General features: G+C 33.8%; 1 protein-coding gene across 13 annotated transcripts in view; it reads left to right on the top strand.

The window, feature by feature from the left end:
• Nucleotides 1-25,505, top strand: part of LOC123712866 (transient receptor potential cation channel trpm) — a 159,701-nt gene that overhangs the window by 73,520 nt on the left and 60,676 nt on the right. For all 13 annotated transcript variants that reach the window (XM_045666206.1, XM_045666205.1, XM_045666201.1 and 10 more), the window contains 4 exons: nucleotides 18,859-18,941; nucleotides 22,497-22,653; nucleotides 22,906-23,119; nucleotides 25,265-25,424. In XM_045666206.1, the coding sequence (XP_045522162.1) occupies nucleotides 18,859-18,941; nucleotides 22,497-22,653; nucleotides 22,906-23,119; nucleotides 25,265-25,424 (614 nt within the window). The remainder of the gene's footprint in view (nucleotides 1-18,858; nucleotides 18,942-22,496; nucleotides 22,654-22,905; nucleotides 23,120-25,264; nucleotides 25,425-25,505) is intronic.

The raw sequence follows: 25,505 nt of genomic DNA, 5'->3' as shown, positions 1-25,505 counted from the left end.
TGTGGGACAAGCTGCGCGCTGAAATATTTCCGCACTAATTCGCTGATATCCTTCAAGAAAAGAGCGTACCAAATCCTAAAAGGCCGGCAACGCACTTGCGAGCCTTCTGGCAATGTTGTGAGTGGCTAAGTGTTCATGGGTGCGAATCAGATGAGCCTCCTATCACATAAAAAGATTCAAAAATATTCTTTATGACGTCTAGATGATGTTCATGTGTTATCGTTATATATCTGTCAACATATTTAATATATGTAGTTTACTTATTGGTAACTTGCCATGTCTTACTTTTTTAGGCAAAACTAAACAGATCTTAGGCTACATCCTAATGTTGAGTTTAAGCCTGTCTAGAAGATGAATTTTTAACTATTGTTTGAAGGAGCGCATCTTGTTTGCTCCGGATAATATTAAAGGGGAACAAAGAATTGAAAAAAGTTTGTTATCAAAATTCAATAACATTATTCAATAAATAAATTATTCTAAAACTCACAGTAGAACGACTTAAGATTAGCACATATATTTGGAACCTATACCTGTGCATAATTGAGAAATTGAAATTGTCGTCCTATTTACCTTTGACTTTTTATGACCTATTTGACCTTTACCGACGAATATTACTAAAAGTCCTAAGAAATGTTATTTATTAAAAGTCGTAGATTGTAAAGTTATTGTTAACGCTAAATCGATGTCAGCCAAAGAAGGATGTAAATTGACGATTTTGACTTTCACACACGAACCGGAAATGATAAGCGATGTTCCGGCGTAATGGTGTAAGCATACGTAGTAGGTACGTACGCTACATGCGCACATACGCTATCGCGTGCGAATTGATAATGAACTGTGCACCGCATTTACTCATTACAATAACTAAGGATTCGGTGCTTGGAGACACCACCGTCGAATTTTAGATTCCTTATATAGTAAAGGCGACAGCCGAACCAGTACATAATATATTACCGAAGGAAGGAAGGATACCCAGGCCCCCACAGCTTTAAAATTAAAACCAAAGTTCAAAGTTCATTTATCGAAGTAATTATAAGATCGTGCTACGACCAAATTAACGTGACACAACTGGCCTTTATGGAATTTAAAATTATGATTATTTTACGGATAAAACACTGGTGTTAAATTATTTATTTACTATTGTAGACCACACGCGAATGTAAAATATTTTTATAAAGAAATAAAACGAACGAAATGACTTCGAATTAGGCAAATAAAAGAAATAACCATCCCTCACGGACCCAAATAGCTGTGAAATATTGCCATCACAAAAAAATTAGGGACAGTGGAGGTAGCTTTTTATGAGAGTAGGCAAAATGCTAAACAATTGGCGTCAAAATGGTGGTTTTTTTAACAATGTTGCCATTATACTTAACAAACTTCATTTTTATGACTGTGCAATCCAATTGCAGTGTTGGGAAAATACTAGTTTATAAAATTGTTGGCTTAAGCTACCCTTATTCCTGTGGTCGTGTGTTCGAATCATGGCTGTGCACCAAGTGATTTTTTTTCTATTTTACTTGCATAGATAAAAAGGATCCTTCGGTAAGGGAATGCCTCAAACCCATAAAAAATTATCTCAATACATATACAAATAAAATTATCGAAAAAACTAATACTATCTGAGGTCAAAATTCTCACTTTACTATAAATTAAGCTTGGTTAATTACAAAGAGGTACATTTTTGTCGTGTGAAATTTTTGAGGCCCTGAAGGTACCAAATTCACGTGATAGCCGTGTACGTACGGACGCGATATTTTCATAATACAATTATTAATTTTATAGTTGATTTGTTAGTTCTTTATCATAATTCCAAATATAGCAATAGATGAATATATAAATTATATATTGACAATTAAGTAACCAATTTTTGAAGACTCTCAACGTTCTCACTCTTTAATTTCTAATAATTATCATTTTACAAAGAAACTATTTTTGTATAAATCTTTTCAAATCAAACATCGAAACCAATTACAATTTAAAACTATTTGAACGAAATTCTTAAGATCGTGTGCAACAGAGGAAGTGTGGTCTGGGATCTTAATTAAAAAATAAACCAGAGAGAAAATAAAATATCCTGTGTGTTACACGCCTTTGCTACAGACCAAGCATAACAGTTGGACAAAAGTCTTTTGAAGTTAAATACAATCTTTTCAACGTTAAATTCATTTTTGAATACTTTAAACTAACCGCATGTTCTGGGTAAAAATGTAAAACAAAAGACGCTAGATGAATCGACGCGCTTGAGTGTAATTGGCGCATGCATTACATGACGCATTACGTCGCTTGTCAGCGCGTATTTGATCAGAGCTGCTGTTAACAATTGAAAAGCCGCCTTCGCTGCAAAGCATAGTCAGTTTAAGATAACAAACTGCCTTTAGGCGAGGTCCTTTACTTTGCACTTCGCTCACTCCAGCTTCCGATCTGTTCTGCGGGTGATTGTGGTAGGAGAAGTGGCACCCACGACCTGAGCTTTGAGTATTCCATGCCTAACCTGATACTGCTCTTAAAATAAGTACATCACTTATATAACCTTAACTACTGTTGGAAATAATCTGTGGCCTTTTTAATTCAGCTCAGGTCGAGGAGTTAACTTTTCTATCATGTTGGCGATTACTTTGTGAAAATTTTAAATGAAGCCATTATTTTTCCATTACACGCTTAAACAGATTAAGGAAGGTGTTTGTATATATTAGATTATTTTTTCTACATCAGTTGTTTGTACATTTAAAGTTTTTTGTAACTATACATTAGTTAAGTTCCATGTATAATTTAGTTAATAATAATTAGAAGCGCAAACCAAATGTTAGCAATCATTGGACATTTGAAGCCAAAATGAGCCCTTTAGTTTTTCCCACACATATTACATACATTCTTTATAGGTAAAACAAATGTCACTTACATTTAAGAACTGTTCAATACGTCAAATTAGTCTTTTGTTAGTCTAGGGTCCCAATCCCATTACCCCTAATTGTATGTTAGTTATAAACTCAAGTTTTAAACGATAAACCCAGTTGACAGCTTCAAACAAAGTATTTCATATTTTCGTCTATTTTATTTTTGGACCGACTTCAGAAAACATTAAGGAGGAGGTTATCACGACGTATTTTTGTTTGTTAACTTGATTGATTGTTAAGTTGTTTAAGTTATGAAAGCGGAGAGCCTTCCGCAAGACCGAGTACCAACTTTATGTGATAACAACCATAAAACGTGTACTTACTGACACGATATTTTTGTCATACCTATATATATATATATATATATATATAATTGACTTATTTATACATAAAATGTAAACAACTGATATGACTCAAAATCCTCTTTTTTAAATATTAATATTTATACTCCTTTTGGCGCGTTAGAGAAAAATGATGAGAGTAAATTATTTCGATTCGCGCGCACACCGTCACAAAAAACTAACACCCGCACACCATCACAAAAATCCGAAACCATGAAGTTAGCATAGTCAACATTTTAAAATTAAAAATGTCCATTTATTTGCATATATAGAAATATCATTATTGTAATATTTAAATAAACTAGATTAAGCATTATAATAAAACTTGCATATAATAATTTTAAGTACCTTTTTTATATTGTAAGTGTTTTTTTTTAATCGTAGTATAAGGCGAAAGATAAAATTTTGAAAAGATTTTTATCTTCTTACGCCAAAAAAGTATAACTTCTAACGCGTGTACATAAGTACACACACTTTTTTAAACTGTTTTTTAAATATATTTATCCAGTTAAGGCAATTTTTCTTATTCGCAGACAAAGGTCAGCTTATAAACAGAGAAACTTATAAATAGAGCATTTTAATGAATTTATAATGAAGCGCTTGAATCCTGTTGATTACAGTTTGTTTAGGAGTTTCGTGTTTATTTTACTAATTAATTTACATCTAATCGTTTTGTTTGTTTTTAGTTAATTTCAGCAATCATAATCCATATTTGGGTGGCCAATGACATTGAGTGATCGATTTTAATGACCCTATACATATATTAATGCTTAGTTTGCTTTGTTTACTTATATAGAGAATTGAATAAGCTTATAGACATTTTCATTAGTGGAAACTCTATTTACCATATGATTTCTTTTTTTAAATTATTTTCTTAGAAACCGATATTTTTTTTGTTTATGACTTTATGACCTTATGACCATTTGGAGTAAAACACAATTTATATACCATTTTACAATTATTTAGACTCAACCAATATGAGGATCAGATCAATTTATTAGCCGCAGAAAAGTCAGCTTCAAAAAAAAAACTCAAATCAGGTTATTTTAAGGCTAAGAGAACTTGATTCTTGATCTTACGCGAGAACATAGACTAAAAAGTATATGTAGATAACAAAGAAAAACTTGCAATAAGAAATATTAATTTATTCTTATAGGAATTAATTTTAGGTTAGGGTTTACATGGTATAGTTACCCAAAATTTATTTACACCACCATTTATATAACAGCTGACCACCAATTCAACTTAGGGTCCTTCAAGAAAAGAGCGTACCAATTCTTAAAAGACCGGCAACCGCGAGCCCTCTGAGAAAGTGAGTATCTATCGGTGTCAGTTAACATCAGGTGAGCCTCCTGCCCGTATGCGTCCCTATTCTATTAAAAAAACACGTCCTTAGTGTGGGAACTAGCGCCTATACAAATTTATTTGCCTTTAATATTTCTTATTCGTCCGGTAGTAATGTTGTTGAGCAATTGTTTTCTCTCTGTCTTGCCGTGCCTTTCCAATTACTGAAGTCAATCTTCGAAATCTCTCCCCATTTATTTCCAATCCATTTTTTCACCATTAAACGCAAACTAAAAATGCTAATCTAATTCCTTTAAAACAATTCAAAGCGCGAGGTTGTACAGGTATTTTAATGTTCCTTCGGCCACCTGTATTAGCATGACAAATGAGCCAGTTCCGGGAAAAGTAGGTCGGGAAACCAGGTCAAACGAGGATCCTTTAAGGCTAGAAATGATTTATAACCTTATTTTATAATTATGCAACAATCATGAGGAAACAATTAAAGGTTGCGATTGTTGTTTTTGACGTCTTCCATAAATAAAAATATAAAACGTCAAATTATAGTTTTAATCGCTTTTTAAAATTAAACATAACTATCAAATATACTATATATAACTATATAATAATATAATAAGATTTTAAAAAGTTTGGTGCAGATGGTAGTGTACCACGCTGGCAATATTTCCTCGCTGTATTGCCATACTTTATCTTTGAGCGTAGGAAGCACCAGCTCTGGGTTCATCGGTACTATCTACCAGGCGCCAACTGCAATCTTTAACTAGCGCCTAATCTTTAACTAGAACCAAGAAATAGGAGGAAAGTCTCTTATATTTGAGCCGTTCATTACTTTCGGCCTGCTCGGCGGTTGCCCCATCTTTTATGCTTGTCCGAGGGAGGTGAGACGAGGCTAACATGTCCACACAATTAGTATCCTATTTTTAAAAAAAATACAGTTATAGTCTACATAGATTTTTTACTGTCATTTTCCACCCAGTGAAGCGATTTATGGCCGTGTTTAATTTTTATTAAATCTATTTATACGTAAATAATTTATGATGTTAATTAACTTTGGTCATATGATCGATATGTGAACCTAAAACAGCAAGCTGTATTTTTAGTACATTTATAGTTATTTGTATATAGAATTAAATATGGAACGGGGCAGGAGTCTCACCCGATGGTAAGTGATACCGCCGCCCATGGACACAATGCCAGTGTGCTCGCGAGTGCGTTGCCGGCGTTTCAAGAATTAATACGCTCTTTTCTTGAAATTTCTTAGGGTCTCTAAGTCGAATTGGTTTGGAAATTCTTCAGTGTGCAGCTGGTTCCAGTGGTGTGCGGCAAAAACTGCCTTAAAATGCACTCAGTCGAGGTGATACGGTTGGAATTTCGCATTTTGCCTCGACGTCCGATGATGAAACTCAGCTGCAGGTATTAATCCTTTGAAGACTAATGGTAAATGCGGTAGAAGATGCAGAGTGACCCACATCTCTACGATATGTTTCTCTACGCCGTAGGATTTTTGCAGTCGACTCTGGCTACAATGCTACGGTCTACAATACTACTGCATACATGACAATGTACAATAAACGAAAAAGAGGAAAACAATTTAGAACGTGGATAGACAAGAGGAAACAGCTGATACATGTCAGAGAGTGGCACAGTGAAGACAGATTTGGAGTAGCCTTTGCCAATAAAGGGAACACAGATATTTATAAAGAATAAGAAGAAGAAATATTTACGTGTTAAAGGCTTTTATTTTTATTGTTAGTCGTATCAAAAACATTGCACCGTATACGATACATATTGTTTTAATTTAATTTAACAGCCTATTTTAATAATTCATAATAATTTCATACAAGTCACAATATTATAAAAGCATTTTTAAACGTTTAAATATGATCATATCTAGTAATATAAGTTTTGTTTAGTGGGTAACAGGTGGCTTTAGTGTCGTGGTAGCTCCATTAAAATATTGGACAGGTTAGGGACGGTTAACTGTGCAGTAAAATGAATGACAGAACGTAAAGTAACAGTTTGTTTTTTTTAAGTAAAGTATTGTTCAGTCATTCGAATCTCTTCCAAACTGTTATCGTTATATTTACCTTCCTTATATGTATGTAAACATTGATGCAGTAGTTTTTGAGTTAATCACCGAACAGGCACAGACAGACGAGGTTGGAGGACTTTGTTATTTAAAATATCATGTATTGTGATTTTTGTATGCTCACAAGTCAGTATTGTGTTTCAAACCCCTTTTATATTATTCTTAATATTACAAACGCAACACATTTCCAACATCAAGACATATTTCAAGTTAAAATTTATCTACTCCAGTTTGATGAAATTTCGAACAATGTGACAATGACCAGTGAACAAGAGACCTTTTGTAAATGTGAGCGACATTTCGTCACGTACCGTCTGGCGGATATCGGCACGTCTGAGGTTATGTCCCAGCATTTTATCCTCACCAGCTGAGCAACTTTAAAATTCATAAAGCTTGAAAAACATTAATAATAATAATTTCCAATATTTACAAATAATATATATACTGTATATTAGATTAGATTTGGTATTTACATTTCTGTTTGCAACTTCACGGTTAAAAGCTTCCTCAAGCTTTTACCAAATTTCTCTATCCATGGCTTTCTTTCTCCATTCGCTTTTATATCTTCTATCCACCTTTATTGTGTTCCTTCTTCTTGATCTTTTCCATATTATCTTTAAATTCCAACTTGTATCTGTGCATCTTGCTATATGCCCCGCACATTGCTACTTCTGTTTTAGAGCTTAACCTTAGAAGAAGAATAACATTTATTTATTGTTAGATTTTTTTGCTTCTCTATAAATAATAATGAATAAATAGAATATAAAGTCTTTATTGCTATTTAACCGACATGCTATATTTGAAGTAAATTTCACTAAACGATTGTTTACTTATTTACAAACTGTCTTTCCACAAAGGCCTCCTCTAAATTTTTACAATCGTGGCGTTCTCTAGCGGTTCGAATCCACATTGGATGTGCTACCTTTTTTATCGTATTTCAAGATAGGAATCTTTTATATAGGAACGCCACGTACGTATAAAAAAGATTTTCTATGTTCGGATTCTGACATACTTTACGCTTTAGAATAACCAACCACAGCTTTTTTTTATATATTATGTACAATAGAATTGACTTTTACCTTATACTACAATGACATTTGACCTTAAACGAAGCGTTGGGTTGAGAACAATTGGGTGTCAGTAAATGCTTTCTAAATGTAAGAATTACATCTACTTTATATAATAAATTTCTTTTAATCATATCACAAGATTTCTGTGTTTAAATAAGCTTTATTTAAAGGATTTTCTTGTGTACCTCTGCGAATGCCATAGAGCAGGTTATAGGTCAATTGCCACATCAAGTGGATCTCTCTCTCTCTTCAGTCTGTATTTCATGACTAAGGGTTGTGGTCAGCTAGGAAACATCTGGAAAAAACAATCTTTTTCCACTAAAAACTTAAGTAATATTTATGAAGACCTGTAACCTCCCAGTTGATATTTCCCAGTTTCTGCCTCTATTTCATTTATTGTACATTTATAACCAAGAAGGCGATCAGCCTTCTGAGCACGACATACGTCAATTTTAGGTTCAAAGTTCTGAATCTCTGAATTTGAGGGTAAGACATGCCGATTTTACGATATTATCCTTCATTAAATGAGCTTGGGAATAGCTTCTAAAGTCTATCATGGTACGTTATTAATACAATACAAATAGATACAATAATTTTGTTATATATTGGCATTGTAGAAATCCGTACTCAACTAGGCTCAGCGGATTTGAACCAAAAACAGAACAGAATACACTATATCGCGCTATTCAAGTTCATTCTGTAAGCCTCTTTATGTGGGTATATACAAATTATGATAATATATTCTAAACTTCGATACGTAAGAGTGGCAGGCTGTATTTCTACTCACTAAGGCGGTTTTTGGTAACATATCGAGTAAAGATAGCTGTTAGTGGTTAATTAAGCATTTAATTAGTTAAATGACCAAGATTGTTAAAATTTAGCTATTTAAACACTTTGTGATAAAAAATTAAAGACTATATTTCCATACACAATCAGGCACATGTAGTTTCTTTTTATTCAGAATAAAACCTATAATTGTAATATGGTTTCTTAAAATAGAATAAATCAGGAATTTATTAAACCCGAAACCTTTGGCTATGACGTCAAACAAAGTTGTGTTCATTTACATGTAAAATGTGCGTCGTCCGTCTGTGTGAGATTGCAGGTCTATTGTCGCCCAATGTGTCTCATGAATTGCTAATATTGAGGACGGCTTGTTAACCGGCCTATGAAAAAAGGAAATTTTTCGTATGTAAAAACAACGTGTTGTACTTTCATCAGGGCTTTTTATTATTAGCAAATACAATAAATAATATCTGATTCCTGAATCGGCTCTCTCTACGCAGAGACAGTGTCTATATGCGTATTCCACAAAATGTACTTTGGAGAGTTCTGCGTTGTTCTTCTGCTTCATTTCAACACCGTGCGAGCCGTGTTATTGAAATATTTCATCAGCATCACCTTGATGGCTGGAAGTCTTCCACGGTCCTCTTCACAAGACACTTTCTTATGCGAACTAGCGAACTGTGAAATTGACGCACGTTTGAATAAGAAATGGAGAAGTCATGCTTACTTAAATGTGACTGAGGCGGTGGCGTTGTGTGACAGGTCGTTTAATTCCCTGAATCATGCCTGTGAACAGGTGCCGCTTCCGGAAACTGGACTGCGAAGTTTTAGTTTAGTTTTGTAATATTTTCTATAGTCATTTTCTATGATATTTTGATATTTTAAAAGAGTACCGAGTATCTCCATGGGCTGCGACGACCGCCTGTTTGGGCATCCCCTTGAGTCGTTTGCCATGTTATTAATTGGGGCATGTTGGAAATATAATTATACACAATTACATACAAAATTCTCGTAATAAAATCACTATCTTTTATACGAAACAATTCCAAAGACGATAAGTTCTTGAAAGTTATCCTATAAACCAATAACTAATATGCCTGGTGTTGCCAACTCGTAAATCATAACTTTGTTTAGCTTAAGTGTATTTTACTACGGACTAGGTTATACCCGCTACTTCTGACTGTTTTTGTGCAACGTTATGACAATGGGGCCGTTCAAGTATTCCGTAAGCAGATTTACTGCAATTTATCCCCCCCACCCCTTCTTGTCAGCAAAACTAATAGTAGATAAACGTATTAATCGAATGTAGGAATCCTCTAAAATGCATTTTGTTTTTAAGCATAGACAATGTGTGGGTAATATGTGTAAAAAAGTAAATCATTACTGTAATCACCAAATAAGAAAATCAAGGATAGGACTGAATAAGAAGTTCAAGTATTATATTAACTTGAAAGGCCTCCATGACGATAAGATGCCTTCATTGATTAAAACGAGAAGGGTGACTATAACTTTAACAATAAATAAATAAACTTAAGAAAAAAGCTTATTAATCACATAATCTATTTAGTGTATTTCGATCACACTTTCACTTTGTTGTTAGTAAGGGGTCTGGGGGGAGATGTATATGTCAGAGATTATGTAATAAGAGAACACGATGTCATTTGTTGGATTAGAATGTTAACACAACGCAATATCATAGACATCTTACAGGTTGTAAATAGTCAATTTGACAGTACTACGTTGAATCAATTGTGAAGTTCAGTTGCTCTTTAATGGCGCCTGGGGCGAACGTGCACACTGATTTATTTAAGAATATGATTTCTTTTAATCTGTAGCATATACCTCCTGAAGCCGGTCTCTGTATCCATGTGGATATATATATCTTGATATCCTGTTTTAGGCATATTTCAGTGCTCCATATATATAGTATTTTGTTCCTGACATAAATTCAAATAACCTAGTCATAATATTATTTATATAAAAATTGAATATTTTATTTACAAATTTTCCTATTCGTTTCGCTTTTAAATGCAAATAAACCTATGCGATCAAAACCAAAAATTTGGATAAAAAACTCTGTTTAAAATTTAACACACCCCTGAAGCGTTCTAAGCGAACACCTGTTACTAATATAAACAAGTAAATTTGTCGTAAAAAGCTTTCGGTCTGAAAAAATATACCTACAACCTAAGAGAAGAGTGAGAGAGAAAGGGTTTAAAATATGTGGAACCAGCTGCCGACTGAAGTAATTCGACTTAGGGTCCTTCAAGAAGAGCATACCAATTCTTAAAAGACGGGAAATGTGAGTGTCCATGTTCGGGGGGTGGTATCACTTAACGTTAGGTGAGCCTCCTGCCCGTTTGCCTCCTGTAACATTAAAAAAAAACAAATAACAGCCTGATAGAGGAATAGATAACCGGCTTAACGATACATGTTGCTATTATGGGCTTAATAACATTCATATAAAAGAAATCAGTGCCGCTACAACCTATTTAGGTCTGGGCCTAAGATTTCCGTATCTGTTTCATGATCATTTGCCAGTCTAATAGGTAGATAGGTGATCAGCCTCCTGAGCCTGAAAAACCGTCGCCTTTTTAGGTTTAAGACAAGACGGTTTCCCTGCGATGTTCTCCTTTACCATTCGAGCGAATGTTCGTATTGGTGCACAGCCGGGGATCAAACCTACAATGTCAGGGTTGAGAGTCGAGTTATCAGAACTATAAAACTGATTAATATTTAGAAACAATAGCTTATGTACTATTCAAGTAAGTGTGAAACGCGTACTTGAGAACAACCCCATGCTTGAGAGCAATGGGTTCACTAACTTTAAAAAGTAAATAAAAGTTAAAAATATTTTTTTTTAATGTTGCCCCTTCCAAAAGATAGTTTCTTATGGAGAACAATGGCCAAGAAACTCCAAACTTACTCTTTTAAAATAGTTTTTACAATATTTTGTATATTGAATTGATAATTATATGTGAAAACCATGTACCTAGAATTAAAAAAAAACTACTAGACTATACTGAAATGAAAATAGTATTATAAAAAACAATGCAGCAGATAACTAAATTATTATTTGGCTATTGCTCACGTATTTACAAACATTGCAACTATAGATTCTACATTATTAAAAAAACGCATATGACTAGATTAGCAACCAGTTGATTTTGTCTAGTGTCATTGTCCGTGAAGCAGGACCAGCATGTTCCATGCATTTTTATCTTGAATATAATCCTCTAATTTGTATACACAGTGTATTTTATAGCTCAATCTATTTAATTAACAGCTTCTTACTAAAAGCCGTTCGATTAACAATATCCCTGATACGTAAGTTTAGAAATCTTTAGCTCAGTCGCCTAAAATATAGGTCAAACATCTGGCTCAACTGTTTCCATTCACCTTATAATTATGACACACTCTGTTCAGTATCTCGGGTGCGCATATCGCCTCTATTTCATCAACGATTGCTATTTTCCGGAGTACAATGCAATTTCAAGCTACCGGAAGCTATTTCACTAGTGCTTTCTTTTCATTACTTTTCTACTGGATTCTTTTGTTAGTAAATAAATTTATTCTAAAACAGGAAACATTCAATCTAAGCATTACATGCAGACAGAAGTCAATTAATAATTGTGTTGATGTGATCTAACAAAAACTGTACAGTACTTCTCCATAACAAATTGAAAATATCATTATACCATCTCTCTCATCAGTCGGTAGCTTATGTCTGAGCGTGGTGGTTAGTAACGAAACATCACTGGAAGCTCTGGTTTCTATCAGGCGTCTCTCTTATAACAGCGAGTTTTGAGGACGATTAATCTTTGACTTTATTGGTCCACCTGGTTGGTGAACGGTGCCACTAATCACGATCAGTTTCTCCAAGTTCTCATCGCCTCTGCGCATTGTATGAAACATGATATAATTCGCTGTTTGCATATGGTAGACAGGGGAGTGCGTATGCGGAGTTGGGTCAGGATCGATGTATTGGTGCGTTTCGCAGTCCGCGGTATTCGTAGCATTCGTCTCCAGCATCACATCACAAAGGCATGTATCGTTTGCTTATCTCGAGGCAAGACAGTCCACGATTCTACTCCATACAGGAGATAGGACACTAAAGCCCGCATCAAGCTGATTTAGGTTTTGATACCAATTTCTCTTCTCTTCCAGATGCTGCCTAAACATTCCATGGCATCTTTAGCATCATTATCCAATACTTTGTTATATATGTCGTTTAATAAAAGAAATTAGCTAGGTTTAAAAGTGGTATATTAAATTTACAATATCCAGGACTCAAGGGTTTAAGGTTCATATCTTATTTATATAGAAACAGATGCTTTCATATTGAATAATTCAATCTCATTCCAGTACACACTTCAAAGCAAACGGACCCTAATTTCATCATGCTACATTGGCATGCAAGACCGTTTGTTATTGCAAAATGTATTCTATCAATTGCCAGTTACCGTACACTTTCCAACCACACAGGTACTCCTTTGTCGCATCGCTTTTACCGAAGTGCTATTACTCGGTGCAGAGTAAAGTACATTTAGAAACATCAAGTCTTTAATCTTTGTTTCTGTCCTAAGTTAGTTCCTACAGCGAAACTGTTCTTGTACACAAAAGCTTTTTTTATTATACAACACAGAAGTTTATAGTGTAGATTTTTATAGAGGTTATCCGATTTTCAAGCTTAAGATAGTGCATTCGAATTCCGACTACGTACACTTTTATTTCATTAAGTTTCATCATCGGCCGTAGAGGCAGAATACCAAATTCCACCCATATCACCTCGTCCGTCGTTTCACAACTGAGCGTTTTTAAGCCACTGACGTATTTCCGAACCAAGGCGACTTAGGTTCTTTTTAAAAATATCGTACCAATTCATAAAAGGCCGGACACGCACTCACGTGCCCTCTGTCATTGAGAGTGTCCATGGGCGGCGGTATAACATCAGATGAGCCGTTGCGCACTTTTTTATTAAAAAAAATACTACAATCTATCCCATTCTCCAAATTTTTTTATACGTGTCATCTGTGTTACTTAAATTTAAAACATATTTTTGTAAGGATTCACTCCCAAGGCTACATCTTTTTACTCGTGACGCGTCATATAATCTATAAAGAAAAATATTATCCAATATTCTTCGCTTTCATGGACGGCGTACGAGAAACTTAATAATACGTATCCATTAAAAATTGATAGGGACTGTCAGTGCTGTTTATACATTATTTTTTGCTCTCAGATCACACCTGTACAAAGCACCATTACTTGACATGATTATGATGAATTCTTAGTCAATTAAAATTAGTACCAAGTCATGACACTTCTGTAATTCAAATATTTCATTTTTAATATACAGAAATGCATTAATTTGCAATAAATAAATATTCGTCTAATTATCCTCTCAGCTTAAAACATACAAGCTTGAATCAAAACGCTGTAACGAGACTATCTTTGATTCTATGATTCCATAAATTAATAATTAACCCACTTTGAGTAACTACCTCGTTAAACCTATAAAGGCTCGGTAAATAAAAGTTGGCACTACGCCACAATTTATTATCAAATAAGTGGCATGCGGTCACATAGTCATGCAAACTGTTTTATTATTCGGCACTCAGAAAATCCTGACTTGTGTAATGAGGGTACAAATTACTCGCTTATATACGTGTGGTCTTTCTATTAATTTAATTAATATACAGGGCTTGAGTAGATTAGTTTATTACACAATAAATCTCACACAGTCGCAGAGCAGCCGGACGATAATAAACTCAAATATATGTCTATTTCCTTCAACTTCGATTTTGTTCCCTTTGGTTTAGACTCTTGGGACGTGGGGTTCAAGTGCACAGGCGCTAATTAAAGATTTAAGATTGCGCATAGGAGATAGTGACCGAGACCCCAGAGCTGGTGCTTTCTTCGCTCTTATAAATATCGCTATACAGCGAGGAAATCCTGCCAATGCTCAACGTACGTATATTTGTGTGTTGGAATTAAACTTCATATTGTTTATTACTATGTCTACTACTATTATATCGACAAAATGGTATTGCTATGAAGGATTGTCGGCAGGTGAATGATCGCCTACTTGTTGGTTTATAAAAATAAAGACAATTATGGGTCTCAATATCTACCCTGAGACAAGCCAAGTATATAGCAGTGTAGAGGCAGCAAGTCGATGTTAAGGCATATTAGGACGAACAGGACTTTTGGGATTGAAGACTAAACTTTGAGAAGTTGTTGTTTTAGAGTCCTAAAAAGGACACATTGCCATAATTTGCAAGTGCGTTGCCGGCCTTTAAATTTAATTAGTTTCGTAACAAAAACTTCAATTATAATAAGGTGGATTCTAACCAATTGGAAAGCGGAGAAAAATCCGTAGCATTATCTCTTTATAACTGACGTAAATATTGCGACATGGGGCGACTTTTAAATGTGAGCAGCAATGGAAATACGCTATACTACGCTAATACGTATTTGATTTCAAAGTTGCTTCAAAACATCTGACTGTCGCGAATTACCGTCAGCTGTAATAGTTTTGTCATAACAAAAGACTATTATTTCGAAATAAGGTTCTCAGTAAACCCGAAAGTTAAATTTTGGGATGTACATATGTTATTTTAGGATATTTGTTGAAGCGTAAAACTATGAACAAAGCGAATTTTCTGTCTGACATATCCCCTAAAGCAGTGCATATCTCTCGTGAAACTATATATCACAAAGAGGAATGATGTGCCAATATAGTTCTGCTAGCCAAGGCCATTTGTGTCATATTTCGGGCAGCCTTTTCTTGCTTTTAAAACGCCGCTAATGCCAAAATGGTTGAAGTTAGTAATTACACTTGTTGGCACAAACTCAGAGCGTTTAATTAGCATTTTTATTAACCTCGTCTCTACTCATTGTATTTTAAATATAAAGATTAAAAGCGTAATTTTATTTATTTAATTTTACTTGAAGGTTTAGGTAACCAATACACCGATTTAATATATTTATTATGCAAAATATTTAAAAAGTATATCAATAAAAGTTTATTTATTTGTTTCAATAAACTCCAAAACTGGATTGTTATGAAACATTCTTTCACAATCCCTGATGAATTTACACTAGAATATTTTCAAAAATGTTGAGTGGATCATACGACATTCTTTTTCTTCTGAAACTATTGATGATGATCTAAAGTTTTTATAGTGATACCATGTCTTACTCTTAATTAAATATTGAACTGAACGTTAGACATACTTAACTGGTGACTTTCACCAGTATAATACTCGAAACAGAATTGATTTGAGTGTACTACCAACCGTGCTTCTTATATGGAAATTGTGTTCGTTTTTACAACGAAGTCCCAAGCGAAATTAGAGAATTTGACTAAATAAATAATCAAAAAAGCTTTTTATAAATTTGACGAATATTTAAATGATCCTAATGCTTGGAATTTGCTCCAATTCAAACAATTTGTATGACTCAAAACGTAACAAATAAAAAGAGTAGCGGAAAGTTTCTTGCCACTTCATGCCCGCTCTACACCCTTGACTTGCGAACTGGTAGTATATGTAAATTTACAATTCATTTACTTTCTTTTCTGACGTTTATAAGTGTGCTTGTTTACCTATATGACTAAAGTTATTTTGAGATTGAGTTTGAAGACTCGTTAAGAAGAAAAGAGATCAACACATATACAGCAATACAGCATCAAAACGACAAGGCCGCCAGTTGCCCTGCTTTTCTATGTTAATTATATTATACCTGCAACGAAGTCATAATGAATACATAAATATAATTAAAGCTTTCACTTATATGACAATGGACGGTTTCGTGTCTTGCGAATAGTGCTAACATCGACTTGAAATAATAAACAGTTTTAGTAAGCTGCAGACATTTCACTAACGTATTATTTTGTATTCGCATTATATTTCGTTTTCCTTTCATTTTAAATAAATTGAACTCAAGAGTTTTGGCTAATATTGTGTTTGCAATTTCCTAACCTAACTGTATAGTCGTCTAGATTAATTAAGTTGTTTATTTGTTTAAAGACCCACTAAAATGGGGATGACTACAATTTTTTGGCACCTCGTAGACGCGTTTGTCCTATACTTAACCCGAAAAAAAACATTCCAAAAAGATTTGTGGTAGTTAGATTTGCGAAGTCAGTCTAAGTCTATAGTGTTAGCTTCTAATATTAATTTAATTAAATTCTAAACATTTTTATGAAACATATTCTTAAGAATCTTGCTACAAGTGCGCATGTGCAATAGTTACTCATTTGACTCGTTCGGTTGTTTACGAGTTGTTACGTATGTACGTATGTACGTACGTATGTATGTACGTACGTATGTATGTACGTACGTATGTATGTATGTACGTACGTATGTATGTATGTACGTACGTATGTATGTATGTACGTACGTATGTATGTACGTATGTATGTACGTACGTATGTATGTACGTACGTATGTATGTACGTACGTATGTATGTACGTACGTATGTATGTACGTACGTATGTATGTACGTACGTATGTATGTACGTACGTATGTATGTACGTACGTATGTATGTACGTACGTATGTATGTACGTACGTATGTATGTACTTATGTACATACGTACATACGACCATTTTCCCGAAGTGAGATGGTCGAGTCGGAGAAGGGAGTTGTGATTATAGAAGAGGTTGTGACACATGCTCACGGGCCTTTTCTTCGTACAAGTTTGAGGTTATACAGTTCACGTAAAATCAGTGAAGTAAATTATAGTGAATTAAGTCATCATTGAAGTGTTTTATTTCTTACCCTAAGAACTAAATCAACTACCGCTAACAATAGTATATAGGGAATGAGAGATTAATAGTTAGCATTTTAAAAAAAAAATTGAGCTTAATAATGCGTCCAAAAAACTTAGTGACAGCATAAGTCTAACTTTTAAATGACATAAAAACAAGTTGTCTGTCGCATCTTACTAAAATCGAAAATGTATGAGGAAGGTGTGGGTCCTGAATTTTTAAGGTTTACGAGTCATGGTTGCCCATGTGAAGCGCGGTTATACGATACGCGCAAGTAATATAAGTGACAACCACCCTTGTTCAAGTGAGAAAAGCACCATCTCTGATGTCACTGATAATATCTACCAAGCGTCAACTTAAACCTTTGCCTGTGGACTTATAACCCACGGCCCGAGAGTCTACTCAACAACAAAACAAACAAAATTGAACATTGTTCTATGCAAAATACAGGAAATAAACAATTTCAGTATTATTAAAAAATTTCAACATACATTTGTTCGTGACATAACGTTTTTATTTTATATGACTTTTGTATTCAAGTATTCAACTTCCAAAATTAAGTAAGTTTACTTGGAAAATGTGTTATTAAATTATTATAAAAAATATTCTTATTGGAAATTAATTTCGGTATACCAATAAAATTTTCCTTTAAATCTCTACTGTACAAACATTACCTATATGTGGATAGAAAGTGATCTAAAATTATCGTGAGTCATGTGCACTTTTTCTTTGTCATATATCTTTTTTTAGTTGAGTGTTTTGTTCCTGTTTGCGTTTTGTCTAAATAGCTATGTATTGTGAATTTTTGCACTTGTGGTTGCTTGGAACAGATCGCTCGAAAGCGATAAGGCCGCCAGTTGCCCTCTTTTTCAAGTAATTATGTTCAATTGTATTATATTTCGGTATGCAACGTAGTGTTAATAAATGAATAAAAATATTTCTAAAAAACATTAGACTGATACAGGTAAAACTATCTAGTTACGGACCTAAATTATACATAAACATAATATTTTTAAGTGCACAGTTGGCACAACCTCTCCTCATATTACGTAAACGTTAACTTGTTTAAATATTTAATTAATTTATGAGTCCCTTAACGTCCCTTCCTAACCGACATATATGTAGGCTTCAACAAAACACATCTAATTAAAAGTATTTACAAGTATTTGCATAAGATTGGGTAAGTTGTTCAAAAAAATAATCAAATTGTTTCTTCTACTACTCTTTTGATTTTTTAGATCAGTAATTAACTATAGTTAATAGATCTTCGGTATTAATTACAATTAATACCGAAGCTTATTGAGATTATTGAGTGTTTCGCGGTAAACGAAAATTATTTATTTATATATTTATTAAAGTTTACCACATCGTATATAATATTTTATCAACAGTATTTGTTACGAGCTATCTATTCTAAATTACATGATAATTATGGTAAACATAACTGTTAAAAAAATTAATTTGCAAATAATAGTTTAACAAAGTCGTTATAGGCATATTATAAATATACAGTGATTACGAGTTTTCTGAATAAGACTGTTATTAAACTTAAACCTACAAGACAAGTAGTAACATGACATATTTCTTCGTTTCAGAAAACCACACGTAGCTGGATTGAAAGCACCTTCCAAAAACGCGAGTGTAAATGCTTCGTTGCCAGCGCCAAGGACGAGCATGTGTAAGTTACCTTTCATTTACTCTTATAACGAGCTGACCCACGAACTTCGTACCGCCTAACATTCAATTAACGTCATTACAAGTTAGTTGAAGCATTATTATATTATAAAAGTAGTACAAAGTACAACAAATGTATATTAAGTTCACCTAATTGTAACTCAACGTTACCTTGATTTGTTGTATATTTAAGTAGCTTATATTTGACAACCAATAAATGTCAATAAAGCGGATTGACAATCCGCTTTCATTATTGACATTCTACAAAAATCTAAAATAAGAATATTGCCGATTCGAAACCTTTATGAGGGAAGACTCTACGATATGGAAAGGATAAATATTTACGAACACGAACAACACAGTTGCGAAACCCATAAATAGTTTTTGCCTCAATTTTCCATTGTTTTTAGTTATTTTGCTATTCGGACGGAGACGAACAAATTAAAAACCATGAAAATCGATCAAGCTGTTCCCGAATTATAGTTATAATAGTATTCGAACACCTTTGACTTTGTTCTATATATCAAAGATGTCATTACGTGAATTAAATTCAATTTCGATAAACTAACTACAGTATTTACCATTTACTTGAATAGTAGACAAGTAGATAGTACATAATATTAACAACGGTTACTGCAACGTTTAACCTCTCAATTGATACTGGCCTTTTAAGCGAAGCACACCAAATATTGGACCAATTTCTTTCTAACTTTTGTACTCTCCAAGTATCAGAGAAATAGGTGGCTTGTCAACAATGTGGTGACTTGTTTTTTTTATATATGATTATATATCAAACATTTAGACAGTATTTTGAATTCAAAACAATATAATGTTTTTAAATGTGAAGCGCTGATATAAGAATAAACAAAAGCCATTCACACCAAATGAAGATGGACATAAATGTTTTCTTCTCTACTTATCCCGTTATGAGAAAAGTTTGACATTTCCATTTTCAATATAAGTTTAAGGAATCCCTGCGGTGGCTTTCAGTAGCAAATATGTTAATATACCCAATATACCAAGACTAATATAGCCTTCCGGTCTTACAAGTCGAAACTGTCAATTCGTGACAAGAAAATTAGTTTTCCTCTATGTTAGATGAAGGTTTGATGTTTTGTTACCTGCTGATTAGATATTCTTATAGTAAACTTTTAGAAATTATGATCCATTTTTATGGCGAGTTATTTGTTTATTTAATAATGGTGGATCAAAGTTAAAGGATTATAGCGCCACAAAATAATTTAACTTGAACTTATACAGACTCCTTACGTCTCCTAGGTCGGAAGGTGCGTGATGGTTACGTTAAGGGGTGACATCGACCGCCGTTATAATTTGTACCCTAAGCGAAAGCTCGAAAAGGGCATACTGACTCACCCTACTTAAATCTGGCGCGCTCGAGAATATTTGATGTTTTTTTTTTTTTTACTAATCTGATCCTTTATCCTTGACGGGCGGCCATATATATGGGGCTCATATTTGGTGGAGGTACTCAGTGATACAAGGTATCCCCTTGTATATTAATCTACCACGCTGTAGTAAATCCCGATATCCCGTCTTGGGCTCCCCTACTATAAAGAAGGCTGCCATACATTTGTCGCTCGTATTCATCGAAATCTGTACCGTCCCTAGTGTAAACACCTCGTGCCATTTAATTTCGCACAAAAATATATGAATTTAAAGGTAGAGTTATATTTGGGGCTTGTCCTTAAGGCTTTATTGGCCTCTGTTGACTCAGAAACTTATCGATTTAAGGACAACTTCCGTTTTTGCAGTTATTAAAACGTTATGTATCATCTTTGTTGTTCATAAAACCTCCTAAACTTATTTTTTTTTTAATAAATTGGAATTTATATAAAAAAAATAGTAATTAAATGCTGTTTCCTTAACGGAACTCTTTAAATAATTAAAACAAAGTCTAATCATTTATTCCAATTAGACCACCTAAAATGGTTCTTTTGACCGTTAAATAAAGGTACTTTCGTGTGGAGAAAAATGGGCAAGAAACTCCACACTTACTCTTTTACAATACCTGTATACATTAGTTAAATAACTATATGTGAAGACAATATACTCCCTGAATAAAACTACTATACAGGTCATTATTGAATTGTTAGTATACATGTTACAAATATCGAAACCGTAGAATAATATACATAAAAGAGTAATAAATAAAAACAATAAAACAGCGTGTGAGATAAAAATAAAATAATTACAGTTGTGTAATTACAGTGTACTGTTATAAAATAAAAAATAACAAAAATATATGAAAGATACTAGATAAGATTAGATCAGCAACCAATTTGATTTTGTCAAGGCTCTACGATTGTCCTATAAAGCAGGACCAGCATGTTTTCAAGCATTAGGTAACTTAACTAAAAGACCTTTTATTGAGACCTGTTGAACTGTTATACAAATTATCTAATAAAGTACGTGTATTGCCTATATTTAAAATATATTTAAGGTGGTTTTTGTCAAGCAACGCTTGATTAAATGTTTAACGCAAAACTTACGTACTTAGGTTATATTCTCATGCTTCCTTAGCTGTTGTCGGTTTAAAACCACGGAAGCTTAAGATTATTAAAGTTAAGCTAAACAGATTCGAAGTTTCAGTAGTCATAATACAACACATAATTCACAAACTTTTCGTTTTCCGTAGTCCCTCGAATGTAAAAGTCCTCCAACTTCGTATTCGTTTTTTTTTTCCTTTGGAGTAGAGACTCTTGGGCCGTGGGGTTCAAGTGCACATGCTCTATTTAAAGATTTAAGTTGGCGCCTGGTAGATAGTACCGGCGACCCCAGAGCTGGTGCATTCCTGGCTCAACCAATAAGTATCGCAATACAGCGAGGAAACGCTGCAAGCGTTAAATGTAAACTGCCTCAGGGAATAAGCTTTTTAATTTGTTATAATTTTATTTTTATTAAGTTTTAATTATTTTTGTTATTACTGTGTAGATTAAGAAAATTATAATATTATGTGTCCATATTATCCATATATATAAATGAATCCCTTTTTCCCTTGGTCACGCCATCACGCGTAGACCGATTTCGGGAATTCTCTTTTTTTTGTATTTGTTACTGTCAGAAGGTTCTTATGAAAGAAATAAATTAAGAAAATTAGAAAAATTAAGAATACTTTTTATTACAATAGCAAATTTATTACAATTCAAGTTTTCATGTAACCTAATGGCGTTTGACATAACATTGACAGAATGCGTGCTGCGAATGTCGTCAAAGAGGTTGTAAGAAAACTGAATATCGTTTAAAACAAATGCTTTGATCGAAGTTATTATATTGATAAAATACATATAAAATAATTACAGTCCCAAATTTATATGTCGCCTGTTCCCGTCGGAATACCAACAAAACTATTTATATACGCGCCAGAAAACTAACAAAGACTGTTTATCTTAAAGAATTAGAATAATAAACACTTAGTTTCAGAAATATTTTTTTAGTTATTATACCAATTCGAAATTGATATTCACGGTTAAGACAAGAGAACGTCTGTCGGGTCCGCTAGTATATAATAAATATGTATATTCATTTCATTTATTTCTAGGTGTTGGTGTGGCCTAAGCAAGACCGCGCACGGTGCTAACATCCCCATTGGTCCCGTCGGTGAAGCATGGGTGCCCATAAAGCATACTCAGCCATCACCAACAGATGCCTATGGCACGGTCGAGTTCCAGGGAGGACCACACCCTACGAAGGCACAGGTATATATTATGTTTATGAACCTAATGAAACGCTTGTATCACAGCAACAACGCGCCTATATACTAAAATAATGTTGGGGCATTTTTGTATCTATGTAATTGACAAAAGTTTACGTATACAAAACTTATATATATATATATAAGTTTTGTATATATATATATATATATATATAAATTATTATTATTAAGTTTGTCACGTTCATAAGGCATTCATAAACTATGACTTTTAATTTAAATAAATCTTTAATTTCAGTATGTCCGTCTATCACACGATACACGACCGGAGCTAATAGTCCAACTGCTCACACGAGAATGGGCGTTAGAAAGGCCAAAACTGCTCATCACCATCCAGGGTGGGAAGGCCAACTTCGACCTTCAACCCAAGCTGAAGAAAGTATTGAGGAAAGGTCTTCTGAAAGCGGCGAAGACCACAGGTGCCTGGATATTCACTGGTGGCACCAACACAGGTACCTTAGAACATACATAGAAGAAATCTTTTCTATATAAACAAAGTTAAACATCGCATATTTCCGACTTTGACAATTTGTTTCCGTGTGTTCGTCATTGTCAGGATCAACTTTGTACAAGAAGACATTATTATATAACACTTTCTAGAAAAAGCGAGTTCCCAAATGAGACAAGACTGAGACATCTTGATTACATTGAGAAAATAGTGCATACAGTAATCCCGTTAAATGCGTTATAAGCATACCGTGTTATCAGTATCTTATAACACGGTACCCTTGTAAGTTATAGCGAATTATCATTTTACGTGACTTCCCGCTAGTGCCTCGTATAACACAAATATTCACCAATATAACGCGGGGATTTGACACGTTTTTCTATTTAGAAATTTATAGTGAGTTGTACGCACTTATTTCGTTCGTTATACTGTATTTTCTTAATATTCGATATAAAAACCCTGTATCGAGAATAGATAAACGTACATCATTTGTACATAACGCGTTATATGTGGTCATGCAAGCGCATTAAGCGACACAACTCCTCCAACGCGTTTCCTATAACGCAGAACAACTGGAGGTGTTATAGGAGATATTTTCTTGTTCTTGGGTTTTTGCAAAACTTAACTTCATATACCTAAAAAAATTACAGTAAATTTTTATACCTTGTCACACACATGGTACCTCTTCATCGATTACTTACGGGCCAACCAGACTAGTCTTCTTTTGTTTCACGTTCCTCACATCAACACCAACTACGCAAAAAAGTTTTGTATCGCTCAACCCGGACATACAACGACCACTATTTAAGACTTGACCTGTTTAAGCTATCGCGCAATCATTCAAGGAGTATTAAGAATGTACATAGCCCTAAATAACCCGCATCATAACCACACTGAGGTGTGGTCACTTTCACACCATCACACAACACGCCCGAATTAGGTATAAAATAATTAAATTAAAGTAAAAAGTAGTCTCATTATTGTAAATTTCTAAGTATATTGACTATTTTATTATAAAGGTTTATATTATTTAATATAACGTAGAAAAATTAGATTTGTGTAGAAAATTAAGGATTTAGAGGGAAGTTATGAAAGGGACAAAATTCTATTATATTTTAAATAACTGATATTTCTGCGGAATCTAACGTCAGATCTAAACAAATTTTCATAAATTGTAGCTAAGAACAAACTCAATTACGCAAGCTAACAAAAAAAGAGTAAAGAAATCGGTTTGTTTAGGAGTACATTGCTACAGCCCCACTATACCGTCGGAGATGATTTTAAAATAATATCTCTTTACTTCTAAAAAATTATGATAGTTTTAACATTTGAAAATGAAATGGCACCGGTGATGGCATAGATAGCGTTACCCGAAACAGCATTGTATAATTAAGAAATTAAACTTTCCTGGGTCAACTTGCTAGAGGCATTCAGTCGAGTGAACACACTTTCTTGGCCATTATTATTATCTTGGAAGTTTTCATTTCAGCTTAAATTTAATTTAACATTTACATAATTTTCTTTGGTATACGCGACTTTACATAAATCTTAAACAAATATAAAAAAAATTCAAACATTCATCTATTTTTTATATAAATATCACATTTTTCCATGGAATATTCCATCTACAGGACGGCTATAAGTCATAAGACATCACGCTACCAAGTGGGGCGGGGCATGCATAAATTGTTTTATTTATTTTTCGCAAAACAATACAGAAATGGCGTAGTTACAAATTTTTCGAATGTAGAATATATGGAAAGATTATTAAGAAAAGATCTGTCTCATCTCAAGATCGACTCAATATTATCCATTACCGAATTTGGAATATGATACACAGGGGTATAAGGTGAACTAAATAATTCAATGGCGTATAACGCCAGGGATCGTAAATCCCTCTAATCTATTTTGCATAACTGATATGTCCTTTCAATACCTATATATTTTTTTATATTATAAAACTATTCAACTATTCAATATTGAGAAGACCTCCTCGTCCTCCTAGTTCTTAATTCATATTCGATTATTTATAACTTCTTGTAAAGCTATGTTGTATGCTTATAGAAGGTAAAGTATTTTTCGACGTTCATTTAAAAATGAAACCATTTATTTCTGTATTTTTCTGATCCAATTATTTTTATCCACCCAGGTGTGACCCGGCAAGTCGGTGACGCTCTGCAGTTGGAGAGGTCACAGCGGGCTGGTCGCGTGGTCAGCATTGGTATAGCACCCTGGGGCATCGTTGAGGGCGCTAATGAACTCATTGGCAGAGGAAGAGACGTCCCCTACCATGCTATGGCATCCCCTAGGTAATATATTTGTGTTTAAGTGATGAACAAAGAAAATCTCGAAGCAATATACTAATAAAAATTTTAAAATGTAGGCGAATG

This window comes from Pieris brassicae, chromosome 8, assembly GCF_905147105.1.
Source record: "Pieris brassicae chromosome 8, ilPieBrab1.1, whole genome shotgun sequence".
Taxonomy (NCBI): domain Eukaryota; kingdom Metazoa; phylum Arthropoda; class Insecta; order Lepidoptera; family Pieridae; genus Pieris; species Pieris brassicae.
The sequence above is the reverse complement of the archived record's forward strand: the minus strand, read 5'-3'. Positions and strand labels throughout refer to the sequence as shown.